The following is a 17,165-nucleotide window of genomic DNA, read 5'->3' as shown; positions in this document are numbered from 1 at the left end:
GGGAAAGGCTCACGGCGTCATGGGTTTGGCCAGGAAGAACCTGGTCAGGGCCCAAGGGAAGCAGAAGGTCTGATACGACCCCACAGCATGTGCCTGCTCCTATGGCACCGGGGACCAGGTGATGCTTCTCATCCCAGTGCAGAAGAATAAGCTCCCGGCCGCCTGGGACGGGCCCTTTAAGGTCATCACACAGCTGAATGAGGTGAACTATGTGGTGGAACTGTCCAGCCGGGCTCACAGCCACCGAGGGTACCATGTCAACATGATGAAGCCGTACTTGGACGGGGAGAGGCTGATTCGGGCCACGTGTGGGCAGTGGGAGGAGAAGGGGGGGATGATCCCCTGGTGGATCTCTTCCGTGAGACAGAAGCTAGCCCCTCGCTGGAATCAGTTCCCCTCTCTGACCAGCTAACCCCTGCGTGGCAGGCAGAGATCAGAGATTCCTACCAGCCGCTGTTCTCTAGCCGGCCTGGGCTCATGAACCTGGCTGTCTACCAGGAACCAACTCTCCCATCAGTCAAAGTGTTCCCCGTCAGAGTCACTGGGAGCACAGCCCAGGCCCTGGAGAGAGAGGTCGGGGACATGCTGGCTTTAGGGGTGATCCTACCATCCACCAGCCCCTAGGCCTCACCCGTGGGGCTGGTCCCCAAGGGGGACGGGTCGATCAGACTCTGAGTGGACTATCGGAAGCTCAGAGCCTTCACCATGTCTGGTGCCTGACCCATGCCTAGGCCTGACGAGATCCTAGACAATTTTGGGGGAGGCTTGTTACCTCACTACCATGGATCTCACTAAAAGCTACTGGCAGGTGCCTTTGGACCCAGACGCCAGGTTCAGATCTGCTTTTATCCCCCATTTGGGGCTCTCTGAGTTCCTGGTCCTGCCTTTCGGCCTCAAGGGGGCCCCTCCCGGCGCCTGGTGGGTCAGTTTCTGAGAGGGGTGGAGAACTTGGCCTAGGCATACATTGATGATATCAGTGTCTTTAGCCAGACCTGGGAGGACCACGCGTCCCAGGTGAAGAGGGGGCTGGGTCGCCGCCAGGATGCAGGACTGGTTGTAAAGGTGGAAAAGTGTAAGGTGGGGATAGCCAAGATGTCATACCTGGGCCAGAAGGTGGGGAGCAGGTGTGTAAGGCCAGAGCCTGCCAAGGTGGAGGCGGTCAGAGACTAGCCCACTCCCCAGACCAAGGCCCAGGCCTACGCCGGGATGGTGGGGTACTACCGGAGGTTTGTGCCCCACGTTAGCTCTCTAGCGGCTCCCATCACCACACTGTACAGGAAGGACAAGCCAGACGGGGTGGTGTGGACCGAGCAGGGCCAGGGGGTCTCTGGGCTCTGAAGGAGGCTAAGCCTGGGCCCAGCTGGGGCAAACCCAGACTTTGACAGACCCTTCCTGGTGTTCACAGATGCCTCAGACACAGGGCGGTGCTGCTGCAGGCCGATACTAATGGGGAGAGGCACCCAACTGTAACCCGGAGCAGGAAGCTGCTCCCCGGGGAGCAGAACCATGCGGCCACAGAGAAGGAATGCCTGGCCATGGGATGGGCTCTTCAGCCGGACGTGTTCGGGTGGCGCTTTACTGTTTCTCCTGACCACGCTCCACGGCACGGCTACGTTAAATGAAAGGGTTAATGCAAAGCTTTTCAGATGGCGCCTAACCCTCCAGGACTGCGCGGGGACAGTCAGTCATGGCGTGCAGATATTCTGGCTGATGCTTTTTGTGAACGGGGGTCCCTGGACTTCCCCGGTCACTGGTTAAAATGACCCTGCTCAGTGCAGCCGCGAAGGGGAGAGATGCAACGACGCGGGAATTTTTTGCAATACTGTTATGACCCCTGTGCGTGCCTCTGTTTCCCTTACATTTCGCATGGCTCCCCAAGGGGGGGGGAGGGGGGAGGACTGTTGGCTCCCAGGGCAGGCTACGAGATGTGGGTGGGAATGAGGCCTAACTGTCTGACCCTGGACTGGCCGAGGCTGACCCCATACCAGTGGGTTATCTGAGAAAGCAATGGCAATTCCAGTCCCCAGGACACTGCGCCCCAGCGGGAGGTGGGTTTCCCAGCTGGGAAGGTGTGAGGTGGGGGATAGGAGTTGGCTGCTGGCAGGAATCTTGGCTCTGTCCTGGAAATGATGAAAGAGCCTGAACAGTTGGGCTCATGACCGCAGGGTTGGGCTCTGGGCTAACCAGGAGGTCTCTGCTTTAACCTGCCTTTCTCTGTGCTCACCTGAGGACACCCTAGACTGGGTGCCAGGTGACTAATGAACCCAGCTCCTCTGACAGAGCGTGAGGGTGTCACTGCAAATGCTGGGCGCGGTGCCTTAATCCCTGAGGAGTGGACAAGGCTCCAGCAGGGACTGGCTCCGGGACAAGGCTCCAGCAGGGACTGAGCTCGTGGTGTGAGCAGGACAGCTGGAGACCCAGAGGTCCGGCTGCATGACTCACCCTGGAGGAAGCGAGAGACCCTGGGGGTCGGGCCCACTGACGGGCTCCTCCTAGAGACAGGGCCAGAGGTGGGGCACAACCCCAGTGCTGCGGATCCATGATACGGACATCGTCCGGTCGCACCTTGGAGCAGTGAGGAGAGGGAGCATGCTCAGTGCAGACAAAATCTTGGAGAATTTAGCCGCCAATCTCCACTGAGCGCGTGCAAATGGAGATTTTCCGAGGTTCGGAGCCGGGGATCTGCCCTGACAAGAGGCGCCCGACGCAGGCTCGCCCCAGGCTCGGCTCCAAAACCACGAAGCAGTTCTCGGAACGTTTCATACGGACAAATCAATGCACTTCCCCCAAGCTCATTCTTGTTTTGTCTTACCTTTTCCAGGAGAATTCAGCCCGAGGCAGACTCCGGCCCGGGAAATTCCAGCCCAACGCTTGAACTTTGGCAAAATCAAGTCCCCGACAATAAGCAGCTGAAAACAGGCTCTTACAATGGGAAGCGTCTGGCAGCCTGATCTGTCGGGGTTGCTGCCGGCACTGCCCATAACAAAGCTCCCCCCAAGCCCGGGAGAGGAGAGTGGCCGGGGGGTTAGTGACTCCGGGCTCTGGCAGGGCCAGGGGAGCCAGCGCCTGGCAAAGGGGATCTGCTGATCCCAGCGGGGGCAGGGCAGTCGGGCTTGGGGGGAAGGAATCTCCCTTGCTTACAGCTGGGCTAAACCTACCTCCTCCGGAAAGTCCCACTGCAGCCTCTGGGGAGGGGCCATGGCTGTGCTGGGCTCCCCACAGCAATGCCCCCCCTCGCTGTAGCCCAAGTGGAATTTGTCTGTCCCCAGCATGAACTGCAGAGAAAAAAAGACAAGGAGGGGGAGGGGCCTGTGTGAGTGCAGAAAAAACTCCCGCACCCCCGGGGCCGGGAACCCAGAGCCCCTTCTGTCCCTGTGCCCACGTACCCCTGGCACCACCCTTGCACCCCAAGGGCTGGGAACTCACAGCCCCTCCCGTCTGTGCCCACGCACCCCTGGGGCTGTGTCACGTTATTGACTTGAACTGGGACCATATAGAACATGGTTGCAACCAAGGTCCTGTAGTGGCACCAAATCTTGTATAAAGGGGGGTCAAATGGGGTGTCTAAGACAAGGTTATGGTTTACTGGTTATGATTATGCTGTCTATATGTGTGTATCAATTTTGTAGTTGAAGTTATGAATATTGACTCTATACCGTCTGTATTTCAAACTTATGCTATGCTGCTGGGTGACATCCCAGACAAACTGGTGTTAGCTCTGCCTAGCCTGCTTGATGGCCCATTAAAGACCATCAGCTACACAATTGACCCATTGAGAGAAGGCAGATACGCCTTGTAACTCAGCAAAGTATGCAGGGACTGGCCCATGTGACTCCAGACTCCATTTTGCTGTAATTTTCCACAGTAAGAACAAAGAGATGTTCTTACACCTGGAAAAGACTATAAAAGGCTGATGTCTCATCTCCATCTTGTCTTCAATCCTGCTTCATACGTCTGGAGGAACTTTGCCACACGCTGAAGCTTTGAACAAAGGACTGAGGACCCATCCCAGCTGGGGATGTTCCAGAGACTTGATTTGAACCTGCAGTTTATTTCATCGCTGCTACAAGCCTGAACTAAGAACTTGGCCATTACTAAAACAACAAAGAGTCTGGTGGCACCTTAAAGACTAACAGATGTATTTGGGCATAAGCTTTCATGAGTAAAAACCTCACTTCTTCGGATGCATCCGAAGAAGTGAGGTTTTTACTCAAGAAAGCTTATGCCCAAATAAATCTGTTAGTCTTTAAGGTGCCACCAGACTCTTTGTTGTTTTTGTAGATACAGACTAACACGGCTACCCCCTGATACTTGGCCATTACTGTATGTCATTGATTCCATTTAACCAATTCTAACTCTCATCTCTATCTTTTTCCTTTTATGAATAAACCTTTAGATTTTAGATTCTAAAGGATTGGCAACAGCGTGATTTGTGGGTAAGATCTGATTTGTATATTGACCTGGGTCTGGGGCTCGGTCCTTTGGGATCCGGAGAACCTTTTTTCTTTTACTGGGGTATTGGTTTTCATAACCATTTGTCCCCATAACGAGTGGTACTGGTGGTAATACTGGGAAACTGGAGTGTCTAAGGAGATTGCTTGTGTGACTTGTGGTTAGCCAGTGGGGTGAGACCGAAGTTCTCTCTATCTGGCTGGTTTGGTGCCTTAGAGGTGGAAAACCCGCAGCCTGGGGCTGTAACTGCCCTGTTTTAAGCAATTTGTCCTGAATTGACACTCTCCGTTGGGTCCCGCCAGAACCAGCATTGTTACAGGCTGAGAATTCAGAGTCCCTTTGCACACAGAGCCTGACCCTCTGTCCACATACACCCTGGCAACACCCCTGAGCCCCCTGGGCTGGGAACTCCCAAACCCTCCTGTCTCTGTGCCCCCCCCCCGGAATCACCCCCGCCCCACCAGGGCTCAGACTCGCCTGCAGAGGCACACCCTGAAACAGCATCTCCTGGCATTATCCTCCCTGCACTGAGGGTGGGATCTTGGCCCCTGCCCCAGGCACACCATGGACAGTCCCCTTCCCCACCCCCATTACCTCCCAGAGATGCCCCATGATGGGCGCGTCGGCCCACGAGTGCTCCGCGTTGGTGCCCACTTTGCCGTTCTTATACACGACCAGGGTGAAGGATTTGTCGAACCACCTGGGGGAGGGGCACAGCATGAGACATACTTGGCAGACACTGAGACGGGGAGGGTGCCGGGGCAGGGGCACAGCGTGAGACATACACACCTGGCATGGGGGGAGGGGAGGAGGGGCACACTGTCGTACACACACAGCTGGTACTGGTGGTCCCGAGGGCACTGAGGACATGGCATGAATTGCACACAACGGGCAGGGGGCAGTGAGGGGGTGGAGGGCGTGTTGTGAGATGCACATGGCTGGCACTGGGCCAGGACACGGCGTGAGATCCACGGCTGGCATGGGGGGGAATCACAAGGGGGTGGGGGACACGGCATGAGATGTCTGTGGCTGGCAAGGGAGGAGTTCAGAGGGGGGAGCACAAGGGGGGCGGGGGACACAGTGTGAGACCTGTGGCTGGCATGGGGAGGATCACAAGGGGGTGGGAGACATGGCAGGAGACACACGCAGCTGGCATGGGGGGGGAGCACAAGGGGGTGGGGGACACAGCGTGAGACCTGCGGTTGGCACAGGAGGAGCACAAGGGGGCGAGGGACACAGCGTGAGACCTGCGGTTGGCACAGGGGGGAGCACAAGGGGATGGGAGACACAACGTGAGACCCGCGGCGGGCACGGGCGTGCGAGGAAACGGGGAGGGATGCCGTGACGGGAAGAGTCCGGAGTCAAGGCTGGGGAGGCCAGCGCCCAGGACAGTGCCAGGGTGGAGGTGCGGGGCGGCGGCGCTGTCCCCTACCTGTCGTAGCAGCGGCCATGCAGCAGGGACTTGGCGTAGCGGTCCATGCTATCCTCCCTGCCCCGCTCGTACCCGTGCGCCTCCTCGTCCAGCGCCAGGAAGAAGGCAGCCCGCTCGATGGCGTCCAGAGACACCTTGTTCTTCCCTTGGCTGAAGAACCTGGCCCGGGCCTCGGCCCACGGGACCCTGGCCAGATGGGGGAGGGAGGGCACATTACTGAAGCCGATCAAGGGGCTGGGGCAGACCCATGCCAGGATCCTGATGCATCCCCCTCTGGCAATCCCCCCTCCCACCATAGGCCAGGCCCAGTTCCCCTCCCCCAACCCCAACCCCACAGGCCAGGCCCAGTTCCCCTCCTCCAACCCCAACCCCACAGGCCAGGCCCAGTTCCCCTCCCCCAACCTCACAGGCCAGGCCCAGTTCCCCTGCCCAGCCTAAGCCATGCCTGCACTTGGGCGGTCTCCCAGGCCAGGGGCTCTCAGCTCCAAGGCTGGCAGTGCCCCATTCGCCAGCCCCTGGCATTGCCTCCTTGGGTCCCACCTTTCTCCAGCAGTGAGTGCCGCCAGCTTCTCCTCCCCAGGCTGCGGGGGCGACGGGTCGTCCAGGATTCTCTGGAACTGCAGCTCCAGGTCCCGCGGCTTCAGCAGCCTCCCGCCCTGGTACAGCCACAGCCTGTAGAAGCGGCCCTTGTGGTAGACGGCCAGGTGCTTGCTGTCCGACAGGTGCTGCAGGGTGTCTGCGGGCAGGAGACGCACCGGCCACAGTCACCTTCTCCACTGCTCACTGCACCCTGGGCCTGCATGGCAGCCCTCGGGGGGTAACGAAGGGCCCACGGGGCCCTGCACCTGGGAGTGTTGGGAAAGAGCCCAGCTGCAGTGCAGAGCCATGGGGGGATGGGCTCCAGGCGCTGCCCCTGGGGGAACAGAGCCTCTGTGACGTGGGGGGACGGGCTCCAGGCGCTGCCCGTGGGGGAACAGAGCCGCTGTGACGTGGGGGGACGGGCTCCAAGCGCTGCCCGTGGGGGAACAGAGCCGCTGTGACGTGGGGGGACGGGCTCCAGGCGCTGCCCCTGGGGGAACAGAGCCGCTGTGACGTGGGGGGACGGGCTCCAGGCGCTGCCCGTGGGGGAACAGAGCCGCTGTGACGTGGGGGGACGGGCTCCAGGCGCTGCCCGTGGGGGAACAGAGCCTCTGTGACGTGGGGGGACGGGCTCCAGGCGCTGCCCGTGGGGGAACAGAGCCGCTGTGACGTGGGGGGACGGGCTCCAAGCGCTGCCCGTGGGGGAACAGAGCCGCTGTGACGTGGGGGGACGGGCTCCAGGCGCTGCCCCTGGGGGAACAGAGCCGCTGTGACGTGGGGGGACGGGCTCCAGGCGCTGCCCGTGGGGGAACAGAGCCGCTGTGACGTGGGGGGACGGGCTCCAGGCGCTGCCCGTGGGGGAACAGAGCCGCTGTGACGTGGGGGGGACGGGCTCCAGGCGCTGCCCCTGGGGGAACAGAGCCGCTGTGACGTGGGGGGACGGGCTCCAGGCGCTGCCCCTGGGGGAACAGAGCCGCCAGGCCGTGGGGGGACGGGCTCTGAGTCTGGTTCTGGGGAGAGGGAGCAGCGGCTCCGGTTCCTGTCCCCCCCTCCCCCCGCGCCACGTACCCGACTCCGTCCCGGGGATGCGGGTGGTGTTGAACATTCTCTCCATCTGGAAGGAGCACATTGGCACGATGCCGAGCGCCATCACCTAGCAGCACAGCACAGAGGGGACTCACCCACGGTCCCTGCCTGCCCCCCGCCCAGCTCAGGCCGTCCCCCCCCCGCCCCTCCCGGCGTGGCGACCAGACACTCACCGGGGGGATCTCCTCGCGGTCCAGCTTCCGCCGATAGAGCAGGATGGAGTGCACGGTGTTGCCGGCTCGGGCTGCCTGCAGGGGGGTGGGCGTCACGTACAGGAAATCCTGGGCAGTGGAGAGAGACGGGGGTCACAGCCCGCACTGCTCAGGCTCTGGGGGTGCAGCTCCCAGCCCAGCAGCAGGGGTGACCCCCCACACACTGGGCTCCTCTGGGGAAGGGGGTCAGTGTCTCTGGCCGCTCCACCGGGTGCCCTTTGGAGAGGACGGGTTGAAGCCCCCGCTCGCCGGCCCTGCGCCCTCACCATGGCGTAGTAGTTGCTGTTGACCATGATGGGGCCTCGTCCGCGCAGGTAGACGTACTCCTCCCACCAGTCGCTCACCTGCCAACGGGAGAGCGTTGTGAGCGCGAGCAGCCCCCAGCGGCAGCACAGACAAGGGCAGTGGGAGAGGCCAGGGCTGGCAGGGGCCTGCCCGACTCCTCCATGGCGCTGCCTCTGCCTCCTCTGAGGCCGTGGGACCCCAGGGCCTGTCCCAGCGGGTGGTCCCAGGTGCCCACCTCCCCTCCTGGGACAGCTGGGCTGTGAGTGCCTCCTGCAGGAGGAGCTGGGAACAACACGCGGGGTTGTGTCCTTGCACTGCCTCCCGCAGCCCCCAAGCTCCTGAGAGGGGGAGCAGGCTGGGGGTCCCTGATTCACAAGGACTTGAGTCTTGCTGCCCCCCCCCCCCCGACAGACTGGGCATGCTGCCATGCCAGTTAGACCTGGGAGGGGCCTGCGGGCTCCCATGGACTCCGGCAGGACCAGGTCACTTCTGAGCCTGGGCTAGCCTTTCCCCAGCCTCCGACCTCCTTGTCCACTCCACGACTCCTCACCGTCCCCGTCCCAGTCAAGCGGGGTGGCTGGGGGGTGCCCAACCGTCCTCGCTTCGTGCTGCACTGATGCTGGAGTGGCTGCTGCCCATGGCGGGGTCAGGGGGGCGGTGAACCCTCACGGCCAGCACTGGTGCCCACAGGCAGAGCCGAGGCAGATGGAGCCGCGTGGCTGTGTCAGGCAGACGGGCTGTAGCTCCTGTCACAGGCCTGAGAGCCCCACTCTTGCCCTGGGGCTAACGGGATGGGGGGTACTGCCGGGGCAAGCCCAGGGCAGCTGTCCCCCATGCGGAGCCAGCCCCTGCCAGCAAGCAGGGTCACCACGAGCTCCCACCGCCCAGCTCCCGCACCGGGCCAGCCCGGGCACCGCAGACCCCCAGAGCCTACAGCCCGCCAGGCTCCGGAGCCTGGCTTTGGGGAGGGACCCAGGAGAAGGCGGGAGAGGCAGGAACTGGAGCAGAGTGGCGCGGGAGGGCTGCTGGCTCCGGGCACTCGGCGGCACAGGGGAAGGGAACTCACATAGTTGGTTGCCCACCAAGATTTGAGGACCAGGTACTTCTGCAGCCTGGGGGCTGTGTGCTGCTGGAAGGCTTGGGCCAGGACTTCCATCTCGCGGTACTTCTCCTCCTCCAGCAGGGGGTGCACGGACTCCAGGTACTGCAGAGACACGGCCAGCCTGAGCCTGGGCTCCCTACGGGGGGCAGTCTGAGCCCCCCCCCCCCCCCCCGGGCCCCCCCGCAGTCCAGGGCAGGGCTCAGGGCGGGTGCATGCTGCGTTTCAGAGCAGAGAGAGGATTCCTGCTTTGTGGGTCTGAGCTGCCCCCGGCCAGCCCCGTTCCAAGCAACGGCAGTTCTGAATGTCCCAGTCCTTTCCTTGGGACGATTCCCAGCCAGCTCCACCCGTCAGGAAGCAATGCCCCCCGCCCCGGTCCCCAAGCCCTTCTCCTGGGAGACAATCCCCCAGCTCCCTGCCAGGACCCGCTGCTTGAAATCAGGCTTCGCATTTCCTGCATTGATTCCCCCATTTCTCCCCTTTCCACCCCCTGGAATCCCCCCGACAGAGCCGCTCCCCCCCAGCTCACTAGTTCTGTAGCCCACTCGAGGCCGGGTTGGCTTCTCCCATTCCCACGCCCCCAGCCAGCCCCTCCGGAGCCTTCCTTTGCTGAACATCCCCAGCAACGCTCGGGGCCTGCGGCAGGACCAGCCCCGGTGGGGTCCCCACGCTGCACCCCGTGTGCCCACGCTGCAGGGCAGAGCTCCTGAGGGGGCCCGCTGGGCTGCATTTGTTCCCCTATAGACAGCCACCCAGCCCAGAGTGACATCCAGGGGTCCCCACGGCCAGGCCAGGGGGTCTGACTCACTCTGCTCCTGGCCTGGAGGCTGCAGCGGGTGGCCCCAGGTGTCTGTGCCATGCTGCTTTCCCTGGTCCCTAACATCAAGGACCCTGTGCTGTCCAACTGCAGCTCCCTGGAGCTGTCACTCCTTTGCTGCCCCTCCCCTGTAGCCTGCCAGCCCGGCTACGAGCCGCAGCCTCCCAGCGCCCCGCTACGCTGGCTCTCGCCCGGCGCCCCGCTACACTGGCTCTCGCCCGGCGCCCCGCTACACTGGCTCTCGCCCGGCGCCCCCCTACGCTGGCTGTCGCCCGGCGCCCCGCTACGCTGGCTGTCGCCCGGCGCCCCGCTACGCTGGGTATCGCCTGGCGCCCCGCTACGCTGGCTGTCGCCCGGCGCCCCCCTACGCTGGGTATCGCCTGGCGCCCCGCTACGCTGGCTGTCGCCCGGCGCCCCCCTACGCTGGCTATCGCCCGGCGCCCCGCTACGCTGGCTGTCGCCCGGCCCGTCTCCCCGCTACGCTGGGTATCGCCTGGCGCCCCGCTACGCTGGGTATCGCCTGGCGCCCCGCTACGCTGGCTGTCGCCCGGCGCCCCGCTACGCTGGCTGTCGCCTGGCCCGTCTCCCCGCTACGCTGGGTATCGCCTGGCGCCCCGCTACGCTGGGTATCGCCTGGCGCCCCGCTACGCTGGCTGTCGCCCGGCCCGTCTCCCCGCTACGCTGGGTATCGCCTGGCGCCCCGCTACGCTGGGTATCGCCTGGCGCCCCGCTACGCTGGCTCTCGCCCGGCGCCCCGCTACGCTGGCTGTCGCCCGGCGCCCCGCTACGCTGGCTGTCGCCCGGCGCCCCGCTACGCTGGCTGTCGCCTGGCCCGTCTCCCTGCTCCCAGCTCTGGCTACAGACACTTCAGTCCATTCAGGCGCTTCTGCAGCGTCAGGGTCAGAGCAACTCCACCTGCTGCTTTACTGCGCCGTTACTGGAGCCCCCCTCCATGCCCGTTTCCTTCCCAGGACAGAGCTCCTCTAACAGGCCCTGGCAGTGGGGAGCCCACGAGCCAGAGATCCTGCGGGTGTCATGTTCCTGTACCAGCTAGAGACTGGCCACAGAGCCGCCTTACACACCCCGTAACGCCCTTCAGTGCTCGGCCAGGTGTGTAAATAACAGTCGCAACTCAGAGTTACGAACTGGCCAGTCAAGCGCACACCTCGTTTGGAACCGGAAGTGCACCATCGAGCGGCAGCGGAGGGGAGAAAAGCAGGTTCAGGACAGTGGTATGTTAAACGTGAACTACTAACACACTACGGGGAGAGTTAGAAAGAGACGTGACGAGGTCAGGGAGCTGCGTCCGGGGTTGTTTCATTTCAGTTAAGATAGCTACAAGCAGCATTTCTCTTCTGCATAGGGAAGTTTCAGAGCCGCATCAAGTCAATGTTCAGTTGTAACCGTTTGAAAGGCTCTGGTCAGCGTCAGGCTGGGCACAACCTCCATCCCCGGGCGTTCAGAACGCTCAGGTTCTACTGTATTGGACACACCGCGCCACCTGGCGGCTCAACCGGCTCTACCGTTTCGCCTTTCATCACATCGCCCTCTTTAAATGCCCCATTCCTGTCATGGACAATATGTGGCTTTGAAGTTCAGTATGGATCAGTCTGTGTCTGAATCGTCCTGGTTTGCTAATTACATGACCCGAATGTGCAACAACTTGGTCGTCGGGCTGTCCATTAGGTACAAGGATGGGCTTTGGTCGGCTTGGCGTTCTTGAGTCGTCCTCTTCTCGTTCTGCATCTGTAGAGGTTGCTCCGTTCATTGTTCTGAGGAACGAATTGTAGATGTCGATGGTTTCTGTTGAACGCTCCACTGCTGGTCATGATCACGTATGATCTGGGCTCTGAATTCTTTTTCGTTACAACAGCTGGAGTTGGCCCTCCTTTTTCTCCATCCAATTTGACATGAACATGGTCACCAGGTTCTAGACCTGGCAGTTCTGTAACAGAGTGACATCTGTTGTAAAAGTGTTCATATGCTCTTTTAGCCTTTTCATCCAAGCTGGCCACTCTCTCCACGTTGGAGATGGAACTACCTTTCCAACTCAGAGGAGCAAGGAATGGATCTTCCTGCTGTAGGATTTCTGGACTGTCTGTACGGCTCTCTCAGCCTCTCCAGTCGCTTGTGGGGAATGCGGGCTGCCAGTAATATGATCACAATCATATTTCGCTTGGAAGGACTTAAATTCTGCTGTAGTGAATTGTGGTCCGTTGTCTGTCACTGTTTGCTCTGGAATGCCGAAGTGAGCAAAAGTGCACATTCGTTTCTCTACAACACGACAAGATGTCATGGCTTTCAAATACGTTATTTCTAAGTAACCCACCCACCGCCTGGGGGTGGTGTCTGTCCCATCGAGTGGCACCGAGACCGCTTAGAGAGAGAGATTAACGAGTCTCCTCTACAGGCTTCGCTAAGGGCCACGTGGCTTTTAGCTCATGCAGTACAGGCTCATGCACTAAGTTCCAGAGGTCCCCAGTTCAATCCCGCCCATCGACAACCGGGGTCTGTCACTGTTACTTATACACATGGAAAAACAGTCCACGAATACAAGGTCATGATGTCCCATCAATCTGCAGCTCATTCTTCCCAGGTCTGTCTGGTAGGGGTGGTGTTATTCATTTTCTTCGTGTTGTGATGGTCTGTTAGTTCTGCAAGGTTCACGTGCAGATACTTTATGTCCTCGCTGATGCCCGGCCACCACACTGACTGGTTGGCCCATTCACAGCATTTAGTTAATCCATGATCCCTTCACGGATGAGGTTTAGGATTTCTCCTCTCATTTCCTTTGGAATTACAACGCAATTGCCTTTAATCATGAGCAAGGCTATGAGTTGGTCATGCAGGTCATGGATTCTGGGATTTTAGGTGACATCTGCAGCTTCACCCCCGGGTGGCAGGGCTCGGGCTTCCATGATTTATTGTTTATTGCCCACGACCTGTCGGTGACTTTTACTCAAATATCCGTGACAAAATTTTAACCTTAATCATGAGTCCATTTGAGTTGCTCAATTGTCCCCACACTGCAAAGTAGCCTCTTGCCACTTCCTTAGTTCCCTTTAGATTGCTGCCCAGCGCAGCTTAGAACTTCCTGGAGTTGTGTGTCTATCGGGGTTGGTTTCTGTAGCTGGAGTCATCTCTTTCCCGACACTGGTCTGCCCGTGTCCACAGCATTCTCGTACGCATTTACCTCATCTTCAAGCTCACAGGTAGTTGGGTGCGATGCCTGGCTCCGTGACAGAGTGTCTGCTACTCGGAGATTGTTCCCAGGAACATATCCAGCAATTGGGTTAAATCGCATTCACCTTAGCAATAGACACTGGCACCTCAGCGGGTGCTTGACCCAGGTCTTCTCCCCTGATCAGGTTTAAGCAGTTTATGGTCTGTTATCAATCAGTGTAAACAAATCCAGTCCACACAGCTATCTGTACAGGTGCTCACATGCCCACACGCTTGCCAGGCCCTCCTTGCCAATCTGTGCAGATCGACTGTCTGCTTCAGTGCGTGGGCCAGAGCCAAGTGCAGCTCGCTGCCACTCCGAGCCCAGTTGTTACAACACCACACCAGAGGCCGTAGCTGCTTGTGTCTGCACTGACCCCATTGTGGGTTTGCTCAGATCACAGAACTCGAGAACTGGAGCTGCTGAGATAATTTCCTTCACCTTTTTAAGGCAATGTCTTGATTTGGCCCCATAGCCACGATGTGTTGGACTTTAACAGTTCATTCAGTGCAGGTCTAAATGACTGGTAGGTATCAGCCAAAGTAACTGACCATCCCCAGTACACGGCTCAGTTCTGGTACGTGACTTGGTGCTGTCAATTCTTGAATTGCTCTTACTTAGGGCTAGGACTGATCCACTCCATTTGGGGAGTGGGGCGGAAAACATTTTTCCTTGTTTTACTTCAGCCCAGACTGACTGATCAGGCTCAGGGCTTTGTTGAGAGTTTTCAAAGATCCACCTATCAGAATATCATCCATGAAACCTGCAGCTCCACTTGGTTCATTAACAGTTCTGCCATCGGTCTTTGAAAATTTCAGGTGCACCGGTGATCCCAAAAGGTCATCTACAAAAGCAAAATCTCCCAAAGGGTGTGATAAATGCAGTCAGCTTAGCACTTTCGTTGGCTAAAGGAATCTGCCAGAATCTGCTCGAGGCATCCGGCTTGCAGAATACTGTAGCTCCTTTCACTTTGGGGAGGAAGTCAGCCAGGGGTGGAAGGATTAATTTTTCTCTTGCCTTCCTCTTCTCATTAAGACACAGATTCGTATTTTTCCATGTTTCTTTATAACCGGTGCCGTTGGGGCACACCATGCCCATCCGCTCTAGTCTCTTTAACTCCGTTTCCACTGTAAGAAGTACGGGGATAGGAATCCTGCGAGGGGTATATACACTGTATGGTTCAGCATCATCTCCTAAGGTGATTGTACGGGATCTCCTTTCAGAAGTCCAATATCACCAAATATTCCATTGAGTTCTTCCACTTTTCTCACTAGGTCCAGCCTGGTGCCACACTGCGGCTGAGAAGGCCTGTTGGTCGGTGGTCCTTTGATCAAAAGCTATGTATTCAGGGTGTAAGTTATTCCTGTGGTAAACTGGACCAAGTTCAGAAAACCTTCTTTGTGGGTATGTCTGCAGTCTGAAGTCTTCCAAACTACCGCTTGCATTCTGTCCATTGGGAAGGTTCGCCAAAGCTGAAGTTCTCTGGGGCAATGAAGAGTGGTATGTTGATGCGATCCTGCAACCTTTGATGCTTGGTTCCTTCTGTTTCTGTTCTTAGTTTACTCCTGACACCATGTCATGTACTTCTGTACCAGCTATGGACTGGCTTATACGCACCAGATGTGTTCCGCATAAGATGCTTTAATAAGCTGCCAGGTATGGCAGAGGTCATTTCAATACGGGGTTTTACACTCAGTGCCACTAAGTGGTTGAACAGTAAAATACAGATTAGCATTCCATTTCCCTGGGGAAGTGGACATCATCTGCCAATCCAGTCCCAGCAGATGCTGCTTTTAGAAAGGCAGGAGTGGTACAGCCAGTCCCATAAGAGAACTACAAGGGGCACTTGGGAACACTGAGATACAACAGATACAAGGAAAGGCAAATGGTTACCCTGTGGAACTCACTGCCACAGGACAGTGGTGAGACGAGTCACTAAGTAAGATAGTGCCCCCTCTTACCCTACGGATTGTGGCTTCCACGGTGGGAACTGGCAGCTTGGGCAGAGAGGTCTGGAAGCTGTAGAGCATGGGCTTGCGGCCAGACATCACCTTCACTAGAGCCTGAAAAGCAAAGGAGGGGGCTGGAGTGAAGGGGGGGGACTGAGCCCCCACACTCTGCCTGGTGCATTATTAACATACCACCTCCCCCCACATGCAGAGCCTTGTATCCCGCTCCACAGCAATGAACCACCCTCCCACCACACAGATATACCGCCGACCTCCCTGTCGCATGCAAACCTAGCAACGGGCTGCCCTGGCCTACTCACCACCCAGACCCTGGTGCTCCGGCTCATCTTGCCGTGGGGCTCGAACATCCAGCCGTGGTAGGAGAGCAGCAGCTTGAGAGACTGCCGGCAGAGCAGGATCCCCGAGAGCCAGACCCCCGTGGAGAAGAGCGCGGCGCTCAGCAGGGTCCGGTGTTGGAAGCTCAGGTAGCGGCTGCAATGAATGACGAGAGGAAGGTCAATGCCGGGGCAGCCTTCTCCACCCGCAGGCACCTCTACCAGCACCGTGGAGCGGCGTGGGACGCTGCATGCGCTGGGGGCACCAGGGGCTCCAGGAATCGCTGGGGGCTCCTGGGGAGGGAGCAGCAGGACCAGTGGGAAATCGGGGAAAAGGTGGGGGGGGGTCCCAGTGGACTCCAAGGGAAGTGTGGGCCAATGACTCAGGTGTTGGCCTGGCACTCAGAAGCCGTGGGTTCAAGTCCCTGCTCTGGCACAGACTCCCTGTGTGACCTGGGCCAGTCACCTCACCTCTGGGCCCCAGCTTCCCAAGGGATGACAGACCGTAAAGACTGGGAGGCCCAGAGGCTGCGGTGATGGGCTCCCAGGCAGGGAGGCCCCAGGCGGGCGGAGAGGCCTGGGCCGGCTGGCCTTGCCAAGGGGGCGGCTGACACTCACCAGCTGGGCAGGTACCGCCTGATGTGGCAGATCAGGCCCATGGACAGGTCAATGCGGCAGTACATGGAGCTCACTGTCGCCATGACAACCACCAGCCAGCTGGAGGGGGTGGCGGGGTACACACCGGTCAGGATGCTGTTCTGGGGGGGAGAGCGGGAGTCAGGGCGACGCGGGGCAGGGGGCACCAGGGAGCTGCCTCCCTGGCACAGCCCGGTGATCCTCCCCACACCCCGCGCAATAGTCCCCCAGTGTGCCTCCCCGCTCCCTCCCTGTGCCCCGGTGCTGCAAGGCACCCCAGCCTGATCTACTCGCCAGCCCCAGCGCGATCCTGCAGGGAGATGCCAGCCCCACACCCTGGCATCGCACCCGTCTCTGGCCCCAGAACCCCAGTGCCCACCAGCCCCAACCTTGGGCACCGCAAACCTCCCTCCCCAGGGCCCTCCCAACACCCCCTGGCACTGCACTCCTCTCACAGTGCCCCCCATAACTGCACCCCCCAGTGCCCCCTGGCCCCACCCTTTGCCATGGCACCACATACCCCCACTGCCCTCCCAGCAACGCACCCCCACACACACCCAGTGCCCCCTGACATCCCACACCAGCACCACAACCCCTCAGGGCCTCCCGTCACCGCACCTCCAGCCCCACCACCCTCTGGCACCACACCCCCTAGTACCACCAGCCCCACCTTCTAGCACCACACACCCCAGGGGCCCTCCCAACAACCCCCCAGCACCACACTCCCCTTGCAGTGCCCCCCATACCCCCCCAGCACTGCACCCTCCAGGCCCACCACCCCTGGCACCAAACCCCCCAGTACCACCCCCCAGCACCACAGCCCCCAGTACCCCCCCGCACTGACACTCCATCACCCCCCAGTGCCCTCCAGCAATACCACTGCAGCACCGCACCCCCCAGTGCACCCCCTAACACTGCCACCCCAGCACTGCACCTCCCAGTGCCTCCCCGGCACTACCCCCGGCACTGCATCCCCCCAGACCCCTTGGGCACTGCCATCCCACCAGTGCACCCACACACACACTGCACCCCCCGGCACACCACTAGCACCACCCCCTGG

The 17,165-nt window shown here is 59.9% G+C and overlaps 1 protein-coding gene across 5 annotated transcripts in view; it reads right to left on the bottom strand.

Moving 5' to 3' along the window:
• The window catches only part of CPT1B (carnitine palmitoyltransferase 1B), a 61,397-nt gene that overhangs the window by 31,989 nt on the left and 12,243 nt on the right, over positions 1–17,165 (bottom strand). For 4 of the 5 annotated variants that reach the window (XM_065590812.1, XM_008172799.4, XM_065590917.1 and 1 more), the window contains 11 exons: positions 16,088–16,227; positions 15,455–15,626; positions 15,147–15,248; positions 9,113–9,250; positions 8,028–8,105; positions 7,723–7,830; positions 7,532–7,616; positions 6,425–6,620; positions 5,885–6,070; positions 5,047–5,152; positions 3,159–3,275 (listed from right to left, as the gene is read on the bottom strand). In XM_065590812.1, coding sequence (XP_065446884.1) covers positions 3,159–3,275; positions 5,047–5,152; positions 5,885–6,070; positions 6,425–6,620; positions 7,532–7,616; positions 7,723–7,830; positions 8,028–8,105; positions 9,113–9,250; positions 15,147–15,248; positions 15,455–15,626; positions 16,088–16,227 — 1,428 coding nt within the window. The remainder of the gene's footprint in view (positions 1–3,158; positions 3,276–5,046; positions 5,153–5,884; positions 6,071–6,424; positions 6,621–7,531; positions 7,617–7,722; positions 7,831–8,027; positions 8,106–9,112; positions 9,251–15,146; positions 15,249–15,454; positions 15,627–16,087; positions 16,228–17,165) is intronic. The other variant, XM_065590994.1, reaches the window with a different exon arrangement.

The sequence above is a fragment of the Chrysemys picta genome, chromosome 1, assembly GCF_011386835.1.
Source record: "Chrysemys picta bellii isolate R12L10 chromosome 1, ASM1138683v2, whole genome shotgun sequence".
Classification (NCBI taxonomy): Eukaryota; Metazoa; Chordata; order Testudines; family Emydidae; genus Chrysemys; species Chrysemys picta.
This window is presented reverse-complemented; position numbering and strand designations above follow the sequence as displayed.